Genomic DNA, 12,295 nt, shown 5'->3' on the forward strand with positions numbered 1-12,295 from the left:
GAATTTTGAATCCCACTAGAAACCAGTAGAACCCTGTGGAAGAGAACAATGAACACACAGACTTACTGATTGCATGGGAGTTGATCCCGCTGAAAAGCAATAAGAGAGATTTTGTATTTCCCCCTTCTTGTTTACTCTCCTATTCATTTTTTCCTATTGATACATTTCCTAGTGATATAATTGCATGAAAAGTGTTTAAAATCAGTTTATTTGAATTTTCCAGCAAACATAATCAGCTGGTGGAATTCTGGTTAACGGAGAAGCAAAAGGGGGAAAAAATAGGAGTTTAAAATTTCTGTACTGGAACTCAAATTTCAATAGACATTGCTGGACTTTTATAAGTGCACAGCAGAGACAAATAAACAACTTACTATTTGCTTGTATAGATGACCCAGCTGTAAAACAGAAATATTATCTATGTCTTTTTCTCCCATTCATTTTTCCCTTTTGTATGGAAAGTCCGTAGCTGATAATCCTTAGAACCACTGAGAATTTTTTTCTCTGCTCTTTAATTTTTATGTAACTCAGTGAACATTCTAGAAACTTATTGATAACCTAGTGAAATTCTGAGTATTAGAAAAATAAGGAGGCAGAGAAATAGGAGCTTTAAGCTACTGCAGTCTCAATATGGATGGATAAATTTTGATTCAAGTAGATCTGTGTAGATACTGCTGGAGACAATTGAGTTCCATCACAAAGGGAGATATTCAAACTTACAAGAGGATCCTGGAGCTGGAAAACAAAGAGAGAAATCAGTGTCAAAATGCCGGGGAAAGATGGATTAGTTTTCCTGCTGCTGTTCTGAGAGAGATTATTAGAAATATCTGTGGAGAGAGAACCCTTGTAGGTGTTGTAATGCAGTGCACTGTGGTGAGGAATACAATTGCCTTCATGCCTTGGGGGATTCTGCAGCCACCTTAGTCTGGGAGGCTGCAGGAAGGGGAGATGATTGATCTCTTTCCTTTTGCATTGGCTGGTCAACCGCTTAAAACCACCAGGGGTTGGTAATTTATGCTGTGCTGCCTTCACATTTTTTCTTCCTATTTCTGCTATCTGGCACAAGGTCTCATTCACTCATACAAATATGCTCCCTCCCTTGCTGATAAGTCACAATAAACTTGAGATAGTTTCCTCTATTTAAAAATATAATGTAATACATATATCTGTATGTACATATATGTATATAATATATATTTTGAGTTATTAAATGGGGTTTGTATTCTCCTTAATTCATTCATTCTTGGAGTGGGGTGCAGCTAGATAGTGGAATAAGCAAAAGACAGGGACACAAATTTCTATTATCTAGACCCTATAGGAAGCTGAAGATGACCATCATATAAGAAGAGACATGGAACTTACTGGACATTTCTGAAGTTTCAGCTGAAGGAAAAATGGAAAGAAAAAAAAAGGAGAAATCAGTGTGTGTAGAACCAAGAGAACTCAGTTCTCCCATGATGGGCTTAAAAAGAGTAATGGCAGAGATGATGCAGGGAGCGCTGAAACCTGCTTATTAGCTCAGAGCATTGTCTGGGCTTAAGCACCCATCCCTGTGCTTTGCATCCTCAGGCCTACTGCTCCTGTCTGGGGCAGGAGAGAGGGCCTCCGTTCTATTCCTTTTGGGTATGGTAAATATTTGAAACACTTACAGAGTTTCATTCGGTCTTGAACTTGTACTTCTATGTACTTTTGCCATTCTTGTTTTCACTAGTCTTTTTCCTACCTGATCTTTTAATTGGTTTGAAAAGTTTTCTTCCCACTCCTCCTCTTACTAGTTCCACTTGGACCACTCATTTTTGTTAATTAAAAAAATTAATCAATGTCTTTTGCAATTTCTCCAAATCACCTGTAATTTAGGGGAAAGCTAGGAAGGAATAAATGTAGCAGTATAATTCATTTATACATTACTATATATTTAAAAGCATTTACACATAGGGGAGAGGGAATTACATAGGGAAGAAGAGAAGGGAAAGGAAATTGATGTACCTGTACAGATTCTCTGGCACATGGTGACTATTAGGGGACTTTGGGCCAGATAGGACCCTTCCTTTAGCCACAGTGTGAAATGATTTGTGATTTTTTCCCTTACAAGAATTGTGAGAACTTTCAAGTCTGTAAGTCTTGATGATAATCATAAGTACTGAGAAGGGCAGCCTTGATTTAGGGGAATAGTTAATAAATTATGGATCATATTCATCTACAACATGAAGCTTATTTAGGACGAGCATCTAGAGCTGGCAACATCCAGTTTTAGTGGTCATAGTATGAACATCCAGTTTTAGTGGTCATAGTATGACTGTGTGGGAGACTGCCTGCCATCTCTACATTTTGAATTCCTTTTTCCAAGATACCTTGTAGGACTGTAAACTCTACAGAGCACCAGAGATCAACCACATCTTTCTCTCTTATTCGTAACTTTATCCCCAGGACTCGGCTCAGTTTCTGATATGTAGTAGGAGCTCAGCTAGTTGAAGGAGTATCTCTGTACACCTGAATTGCCTTCTGATAATTTCCTCCATTTTGACTTAAACTTTGGGATGCTTTTACTTAATTTTCAGACTCAGAATTTTCTATGACATGGGGTTGGTTTCAACAGTCTAGATTTTGACCCTGGCTTTGCCCTTGTTGATCACAATGCAAACTTGTCTTCCACTTTCTTCTACCTGATGAATCTGTCAGATCCTGTAGTTGTAGCCCAACTACTGTCATATCCTGTTTCTTGAAGCTCTGTGGGGTGTCTGTGGGGGTAGAGGTGGGTGGAGAGGTGTTTGGAGTGAGGAGGCAGGATGGGACATGAGGAAAAGGAAAGGCCTCAGGAGAAAAGACGGAGAACTCAAGGTAGACTAGATCCTGAGCAGCACTCCCTGGTAGACTTACCCCAGGAAACCAGGGAGGAATCTGGTAAGACCTCAGTCTATTTAAGTTTGCTTTTCTTTTTCCTCTTTTACATTTATCTTGAAATTTTGCCTTCCTTTTCTCATTTTCTCTACATTGTCTCCATTATCTTAGAGTAGGCCCTTTATCAGCTACAAAGCACATCAGAACTGGAAAGCTACCCTTATTATTCTTTCTTTGTTACATTAGAAAATTCTATATTGTTATAGAAGCCATTATGACCATTACTGGAGGAATTTTCTTACTCTTCTTCTATAAAAAATAATTTTCCTGGAAACTGGGAAGCATGAAAACATGTCTAAAACCACTATCTTTATGGCAATAGATACATTTAGGACAGAGAACAGGCCCTCTAGACATTTTTGATGATCAAAGAACACCAGAGGAAAGAAGTAGATAAGAGACTTACCACTAGGTCCAGTGTATTGTACTAAAAATAGAAAAAAACATAAATTGTGGTTGATGAACATGAAAAACACATGTACCACTGATGTTTTCTGAAAGAGAACAGTGAAAATGGTTTCCTAGGAATTACTAAATCCCAGTTTTAGGATTAAATATTTTTTACTGCACTGCTGCTGGTCTATAGCCTCTCTGTAAGAATTAGATCTTCCTCGAGGAGACTTTTAACCTTGTTTTAGTTTGAAAGATAACCACTTCATTGTTGCCTTACTCTATAGGTGTTTAAGGTAAAATTTTAATTGTATTCTTTTCCCTTCATTTTCCCTCACCTTTTTTCCTTCACGCCGTTTTTATTTCACTCTCTCAGCCATCTTTCTCTTGTCTTCTTGCTCATTTCTTACATCCTCCCCCAGAACGTTCTTCTAATGATTATTGACAAACCACTCTTATTACCATTAGAAAAATGTTATTCTACCTATTATGAACTTGAATGATATATGAGTTTATATATATATGTGTGTATATATATGTGTGCATGTTTGTATATATTTATATATATATAAATAAAATACACACAGGCAACTTACCAATAGGTCCTGGAGTTTGCACTAAAAAGAAATCCAAATTGGCATATTAGTATGGGTGTTTGGTTGAAGAATACATTTTTTATTAATTTTATTCTAGGGGTGGACTTTAGAAGGTAGAGGAGGGGAGAAAAAGTGATTATCAGTAATGAGGACATCAGGGAGCTATGTTAACTACAGAGGAAAGGGAGTATTAAAATACACTGCAATATTTCAGCCTGAGGTGAGGGTTTCTCTAGGATCCTTGTCAACCTGGCAGACATAAGAAAAAAGTGAAACTTTATCTTTTCTTACCTGTTAGTAGCAGTAGAAGATAATACTGTTTCAAGGGACCATCCTGTACTAAAATATTTCTGACCAACTAATATGTTCTAGGGGTAAGCATTAAGGTAGGGAGGGCAGGATCTAAGCTGCTAACAGCTTCCAGCTTATTGGGGACTGACAGTTAAATACTGCTTTGATTAGCTTTAGTGGCTGTGGGCAAAGGATCAACAAAGTCTTCAGTTTTTAATGAAAATTTGGCCCTCAGTTGATTTTCTAGCTCTGATCCTTTGGTGACCTGATAAAGATTATAAATCTGTTATGCTACTTGGCAACATTTTTTTTTTAACGTAAGAATGATCCTTGAACAGTAAATTGCATATGAACTGCGAGAACTATAAATACCTATTAGAAAGCCATAGCTTTGGGATTCCTTGAGTGCAGTGACCATGTATTTGGGCACTTCCTTATGAGATCCCCATAGGTTATAGGTATGGAGTTCTTAGAGATATTGGCTCCTGGAGTTTCTAAATAAGGGTAGCTCCTGCGCTCAGCCTATGGGAGACCAAAGAGAATGGTTCCTGGGTGGGTCTGTAGAGACCTGTGAGGAATGCTCCCACAGAAGAGGGATGGCTGATGCTGCCCTGCTGGCAGGCTGTGCTTCCTGTCTTAGGTCCTACTGGTGCCAGGTGAGGGTTATGATACTCTTGTGAGTCTGCATGGTTAATTGAATCTAAAAGACCACCCTTCCTCCCAGTGGGCATTGCAGTATCTGTCTTCTCCACAGCCACTCCCTTCATGGTAGGAAATATCCCCATTCTGACCCATAAGAACCAAACTTATAACTCTGATTTTTTTCTGTGTAAAAAAGCTAGAAGGTGGCTTACCAATTCTGGGTATCCTGGGTTATGAGCTGTAGACAAGCTAGAAATTTAGGTATTTTGAAAAAATAATTTAATACTTGCTTTGATCTATAAAAAAGTGCCCTTGATCCTAGAGTAGGACTCCTAGGACAGCTACCCTCTTGGTAAAAGCCCTAAATAGACAGATGATCATTTCAAATTTTATTTTGTTTCTTTAGTTTTCCTGTATTTTCTCCCCTCTTTTTCACTTTTAATTTGTGACCCCTTGTACCCTTCTTTTCCTTCCTTTTATCAGTTTTATTTATATTCATTTATACTTCTTTCTTTTTATATGTATATATTTTCAAATTCTTTTCCATTACAGCTCATTATAAGAAATTGAATATAGTTCCCTGTGCTATACAGTAGGTCCTTGTTATTTGTCTATTTTATATACAGTAATTACACTTCTTTCTTTTCCAATCTGCCAATTCACTTAATCTTTCTTCTTTCAATTTTCTTCCTTTTTATTTCCTCTCGATTTTTCTCTTTTTAAATTATATCTTCATTCTCTATCTTTTACTGTTTTATTGTACTTTTGCTCACTTCCTCTCCCCATAGGCCTTTTTGACCCCTGAGTTCTAAAATCAGAAGTTCATTTTATTCATTGCTAATAACCCATTTATAACATCCAGTATGGTAGTGGAAAGAGGTCAACTAAAAGTCAGCAAAACTTCAGTCCTAACTTCGTTATTAACTAACTACTTCTCCTCTTATCTTTTTGAGGGCCTCAGTTTCCTTGTCTTTAAAGATGGGTATAATACCTGCTTCACCTACCACTATTGGAATGTTGTACAGATCCAACAAAATAATGTATGTGAAAGTTAGAGAAAAACTATGAAGCATTATAGGAATCATTCAAAGAATATGGCTAGGTACAAATATAGGACTCATATTCATTCTGTTGATGACTATAGAGGAACCTCAAATCATATTCTTTAGTTTTATAATTTAAAAAATTCTCAATTTTTGCTAGTACTATAATCCAGTGTGTGAAGTTATGTTTTTGCTCTTAGTTTATAAACATGTAAATTATGGATGGTTGTGTCTTTGAACCTAATCATTATTTGTAATGTTTCTATGGAAAAATGCAATAGGGCAAGTTGCTAAAAGTTGGTGAAAATAGAACCTAACTGTCCTGGAGAGAACTTTTCAGAGCAATCAGAAATGAAAAGAAACTTAGAATTTACATATTTTACAAAATGAAGATGACCTAATAATGAGAAATCATTTGCACAGAAAGCAAGAAGTTCAGGTGCTGTGTTCTACATTTTTTTTTTTTTTATTATATATTGGTTCTAAAGACCTAGATTATATACTGAAGTGGGAACAGCTCAGAAAAGACCATCCCAGGGGAGTATTTTTTTCACTGTATATTTCAACTTCATAGTTAATATCTTTTTATTGCAGAACCTGAGTGAATCTAATCTCTAGGAATTCTGGGTGGGATAATGTGGCGGTGGAAACATTTGATCCTGGAGTCTGTGGGCATGAATTGTTAAAATAGACTAATGTTTTGAGCATTGTAAAAGACCAAAAGGCATTATAATTTGAGGCGGGTGACTTACCAATGGTTTTTTGAGAGAGCTCTAAAAAAATAAATAAAAGAGAAAAGAAATGAAAGAAATCAGTAGGTGCTTTCAGGTTCTAGAGACCATAGTTCTCATTTATTTGCTTTTCCTAGTAAGAATCTCTCCCACTAACCTTGGGGTCAGCTGTAGTTGGGTAGTGGGGTTGCTGACTTTCTTGCAGGGATGTTAAGACAATGTAATAGATATCAGGGCCTCCCATCTAAAGAATACACTGAGAGGTAAGTAGCAAAGGTACTAGTAGATATTACCCTGTTAAAACCCATGTAGAAGATTAGAAAAATCCTTTTCCATTTAAACTTAATTTTCTTTCTTTGTCCTATTATTTCATTTCTCTCCATCTCATTCTGGTCTTAAAAGTCCTTTGTGGGCTGTTGACAGGCCACTGGAAACCTTCTACAAGTATTTGTCCTCTACTTTATAGTTTGTATTTAGCAGTGGAATGTACATTCACAGGATCATTAATGACTTGCTAGGTAGAAGAAAACTGAAAGGTCAAGAAAATGTGGACCCCAAAGCTCTGTAAATCCCAACATGGCATCCAAGGAAGGACCCTTAATATACTGCATGAAATTAAAATGCTTTACAGTGAAGAATTAGACAGCAAACTTACTGATAGGTCCCGTAGCTCCAGCTGAGAAATGAGGGGTGGGGTGGGGAGAGAGAGAGGTCATTATGCTTCACCACTGTGAAGAAAATACCCATTCTGCATCACTTACTCTAGAGGGAGTGTCATAAATGAAAACCCTAGGAAGAGCAAGGGTTGCTTGTATGGCAATCCTTGGACAGGTTTCCTGTTGCATAATACAGGAGATCTACAGGAATGGAGGCCTCCCCTTGTTTTCAGTGACGATTCAAACTCTTTAGAGAGGATTGAGAAAGGCTCATTTCATACTAATTTGTAATGCCTCTATTTTTTCTTACATTTTTCTTTTTTTTCTTTCTCATTCCGTTAGGTACTTATTGTTACTTGAACAGTGAATCCTCCCTTGCTGATTGCTTTATGACTGCTTAAAAGAGGCCTTCCCCCCTTTCTTCTATTTTCTTACAATAGCCTATGGGGTTTGTAGTCTCTCTGCTTCATGCAGAGCTTCTTCTAGAAATGCTAGGGGAGTTGAGAAACATGGTATCAGGAAAACAGGGTAGATTAGTCCTTAAGACCTGTAGGTCAGAAATCAAAGGAACTTGAGTAGATAAACAAATTCAATACTTAAAATCAAAGGAACTTGAGTAGATAAACAAATTCAATACTTACGAATAGGTGCTGTGAATTGCACTGAAATACAAAGAGGAGGAAAATCAGTAGTTTGATATTAACAGAATTCTCATTCTACCAATATTCTTTTTAAAGAATTCATGAAGCATCTCAGCCAGAGGGAGAACTATTACTGCAGGTCTGTAGATAATTTTAACATGGAAGACTCCTAACCCTCTCACCAGATCAAATCATTCAGCATTGAGGAACCCATGGCAGAGGGGAGCATATAGAACCTAGGCTGAAGGTTGTTGGCTCTTCTCTTTCACTTCCATTCCTCTGTCTCTTTTTTTCTCTGTCCACCCCTCAGCTGTCTCAAAGAACTGAAACTCTTTAGGGGTAGGTAGATGTCAGTTTCTTTATCTTTTTTTCATGAACACCTCCTCTTTTGTCTTTATCATGCTTATTCTTTTGCCTTCTCCTAGAACTGTTTTTCTTGTAGCTCTTCCCTCAATTTAGGAAAAGCGCATAAATAGGTGTTTTGATTCTTTCTATCACAGCTCAGAGAATTTTTTCCTGGTCATTATTTAAAATATGAATAATTTGGCTTTCCCTTGTCTTAAACTCAGTGACAAGTCATGGCATTTATTTTTGATGGCTTGGACATCATGAGGTGCCAGGAGATTCAAATTCAATCAATAAACACGATTGGGAAAGCCTAGAGGTGTAGAAATGGAAATCGCCATGGTGAGGAGAGGGCCCTCTATCCCACAGAAGACCAAAGAATGTCAGAATTAGGAAACAGAGAAGGAACTCACTTATTGGTCCAATAGCTCCAGCTAAAATATGGGAAAAACAAGACAGAACTAATTAGAATGGCTCTTTGGCACAGGAAAATACAGTTTACATTGAAATTATTTCTGGGAAAACATCAGAAATAGGGACATGAGAGCTAAAATTTCCACTTCATTGGAAGAGCAAATGAAGTTCATTCTTCATTCCCCATCTTGGAGGACCCCAGTACTACTGGGATCTGACAGCTGGAGCTTCAAGGATGCAGTAGTCAGTGTTCCCTCCCAGATGGGTGTCCTGTTTATAACTCAGTGGATTACCCAGGCCATTGCCTTTCTTCCAGTTGGGCTAATTTGAACTTGTTGAGCTAGAATCCATAGCCTCATCTTCTGAAGGAGGCAGTGGGAATTTCTGTCTCTTGTAGATGATCTTGGCTCCCTTATTCAACAGAATAACTTGGCCTGCAATATTTTAGTATCTAAGAGGGAATAGAAAACTTCTAGATAGACTCAAGACATTCATAGGTATGGTTAGTGGGTAAAAGAATTTGGACACTAGATGCACAAGCTTATCAATTACAGCCTTCTGTTTTGAAAACACACACACCCCTCTGTACCTCTTAGGCTTAAGCTACATGTGCTTTTGTGATACCTCCCCAGTTTGAAGTTTGACTTTTGATTATTTTAATCATGTTTCATGTGTATACATGCTCCAGGAAGAGTAGACACAGAGTATGATTTGCCATGAGCCCTAACTTTCAAATTGTTCTTCTTCCTCTTCCTTTCAGGGTTGACCCTGCCCTAGGTGCTCAAGCTCTGAACATCCTCAGGAATGATAGATAGAAATGTGTTAAGAAATGAATTAAACCTCAGTGAGTTTCATCTTTCTTGCCATTGGCTTTAAGGCTACTCTGTGTGGAGAATCTTTAGGGATAGAGGAGCTGGTTAAACTTAGATCAAGTGCACTCAACTTATTTCCTTTCTAAGTGCAAAGGGATTGAAACTCTGTAAAGCAATGGTTCTGAACTTTAATGTTCACAGAGACCACTTGGTGATCTTGTTAAAATTCAGATTCTGATTTAGTAGCTCTGGGAATGAGTGTTAGACTGAGATTCTGCATTTCTTACAAACTCCAAGGTGATGCTGATGCAGCTCCTTGGACTCACTTTAAGCAGTAAGGCCATAAAGGACAGGTAAAATCTCAGAGCATTTGTATATCATGGTTTCCATTTACTTTTTTTTTTTTTTTTCGTTTCTAAATAAACTGCCTCCCACTCATCCTTCACTATTCCCTTCCAGTGCTTCTGCTAGAAATGTTTGTGGTAATGTCATTTAAAATGCTATTGGGACACTTCTTCCAGACATAGTCTTTGTTAATAACAGGACGTTTAATTCCACACAACCATTAACGATACCCTGGGGATCCTATGTCAGCCAACTGGGACTCACTACCCTCTTCCTCTGAGTGTTACTGGAATTGCTAGAAAGGAACCTTCCTACCTTTCTAACTGCCAATGAATCTCAAGATTTTGATGAAATTAAAAATGATAGTACTTCCTCACAGAGTCACCTAGTTTATTAAGATCATATTAGAGAATAAGGAGAAAAGAACTGAATTTGTTCAGGAGGGATTAAAAAACAATTCATGCAGGAATAGGAGTGTCTTACATATTCTAACAGTGTAGTGATGCAAAGCACAGGAGAATTAAAGCGCTGAGAAAGGACTCACTTATAGCTCCAGCAGTGCCAGCTGAAATATAAACACAAACAAGTAAGTTTGGAGAGACTATCGCACATACATTTCGTGAAGTTTCAGATCTAGTGTTTCTATATATTAGATTTACATGGAAGGCAGAAGAAGGTAGTCTGCATTTCTCCTTTTTTTCCTTAGGAGACCAATAAAATCATACTCCTTGCAATTATTTTTCTTGTTCTCAGTTTTTACAATCTTCTTGTCAAATCCGTCTAAAAGTTTATTTTTCATAAATGACTCCATCCAACCCTAGGGTGTTTCATTTTATTTTTTAATTAATTGCTTTATTTTTTATTAGCAGACTTTCCACTTTGCTAAATAAAAAAATCATGTTACTTAGGGGGATCCTGAAAACAGCCTCAAGTTCCTCACACTGGTAAAGCAAAGGAGAGCAGTAAAATAATGAGTAGCTGTTCTACTTTCCTCCACCTTTGTGTCTCCTTACCCCTCACCCAGTAGTACGCACTTTGTAAAAGACAAATGAACTGAGTTGAGAAACAGGGAGAACTTACATAAAGGTTCTGGAGTGGCTTTTAAGCCTTTTGTATCACCTATAAACGAAAATTGAGAAGAACTGTGAGAAATAAATTTTTTTGTTTAAGCCAAAAGAAAAAAAAAAAAAAGAAAATTGACAAATATAATCTCACTTAAATTTTCAGAGAACATGGAGTGTAGGCAATCCTATCCCCTCCTCCCCAGGTGTGAGGTACAAAATACTCTTGAGGTTAAAGACCAGAGACTAGAGAGCCCTAGATTTGCTACTCTAGCTCTATGACTGGATAAGTCACTAAGCCTTCGAAACATTAATTTTCTAATATTTAAAATGGACATTGTCTCTCCTGTCTTACTTATACTGCAAGGCTGTAGTGAAAATTCAAGAGTAACAATGGATAAGAAGCTGAAAAATTGTATTAAAAATGTTACGGAAAGAAATATTCAGTGACTACAAAGGAATGAAATTCTGCAAAGTAGTTAGTTTTCACTGCATTTAAGGTATTCTGCTTTACTTTTCTTCTACTTTCTCTGTTTTCCTTCTTATTCCTTGCTGTCATTTGGAAAGTTCTGAATGTTGGTGACAGGCCATAATTATGAGCATTTCATTGTGTTTTTCTGGTTTGTTAATCTGTGTGATTTTGAGAAGGAAAAGCCGGGCTGGGCCAACTCGTAAATCGAAGTGTCGGTTTACTGATCTGATTCCTGCTGGGCCTACTTGTAAATCTAAGTTTAACAAGTGTCGGTTTACTGATCTGAGTTCTGCTGGACTAACTCGTAAATCTAAGTTTAATTCGTGTTGGTAACTGATCTGTTCTTATTAGATAAGTTCTGGTTTACTGATTCCCTGCTTCCTTTTTGTGATATTGCTGAGCTGTTTGCACCTTATTGGCCAATATACCCCAAGCTTGTAATCTACCCTATAAAACCTCACACACATGTCTTAAAGGTGCTCAGAGCCCCAGAGCGATAGCCATTCTGAGCCCGCCGGGCGTAATAAACATGAATACTCCAACCCTCCGAGTGTTGATTGTTTCTTGGCTGGCCTGTTGTTTCCGTAACAGTTTTACTTAAAAAAATGATCTTTTTGTATTCCTTAGGTCCTTTAGTATCTTAGTTATGCCCTTTGAAGTTCTAGTGAGATTATCAGCAGTCTCTAACTTGTTTCTACCTTGAGAAGTAACCAATCTTATTTTAAGATGTCAAAATTCTCTTTACTGAGCAAGTTTATTTATGAAGTGAATTAACTTCCCCATGGAATTCCAAAGGTTTTATGTATATGTGAAATTATGACTTGGACTTAGAGCCTACTTTGGTCTTTTATTTTCCTGTTCTAGAGATTTTCACTGAAATTCTTCCTCCAAATTCTTTTCCTCCCCACTTTTTCCTTTTTCACCTGTTCAATTCTTTATTCCTTATGTATTTTTATTTCTC

At 37.3% G+C, this 12,295-nt stretch overlaps 1 protein-coding gene across 1 annotated transcript in view; it reads right to left on the reverse strand.

The window, feature by feature from the left end:
* The window catches only part of TSBP1 (testis expressed basic protein 1), a 57,638-nt gene that overhangs the window by 24,910 nt on the left and 20,433 nt on the right, over window positions 1-12,295 (reverse strand). The window contains exons 8-11 of the mRNA XM_032463517.1: window positions 7,886-7,906; window positions 7,244-7,264; window positions 6,610-6,630; window positions 3,882-3,902 (exon numbers count right to left, since the gene is read on the reverse strand). Coding sequence (XP_032319408.1) covers window positions 3,882-3,902; window positions 6,610-6,630; window positions 7,244-7,264; window positions 7,886-7,906 — 84 coding nt within the window. The remainder of the gene's footprint in view (window positions 1-3,881; window positions 3,903-6,609; window positions 6,631-7,243; window positions 7,265-7,885; window positions 7,907-12,295) is intronic.

Source organism: Camelus ferus, chromosome 20, assembly GCF_009834535.1.
Source record: "Camelus ferus isolate YT-003-E chromosome 20, BCGSAC_Cfer_1.0, whole genome shotgun sequence".
NCBI lineage: Eukaryota > Metazoa > Chordata > Mammalia > Artiodactyla > Camelidae > Camelus > Camelus ferus.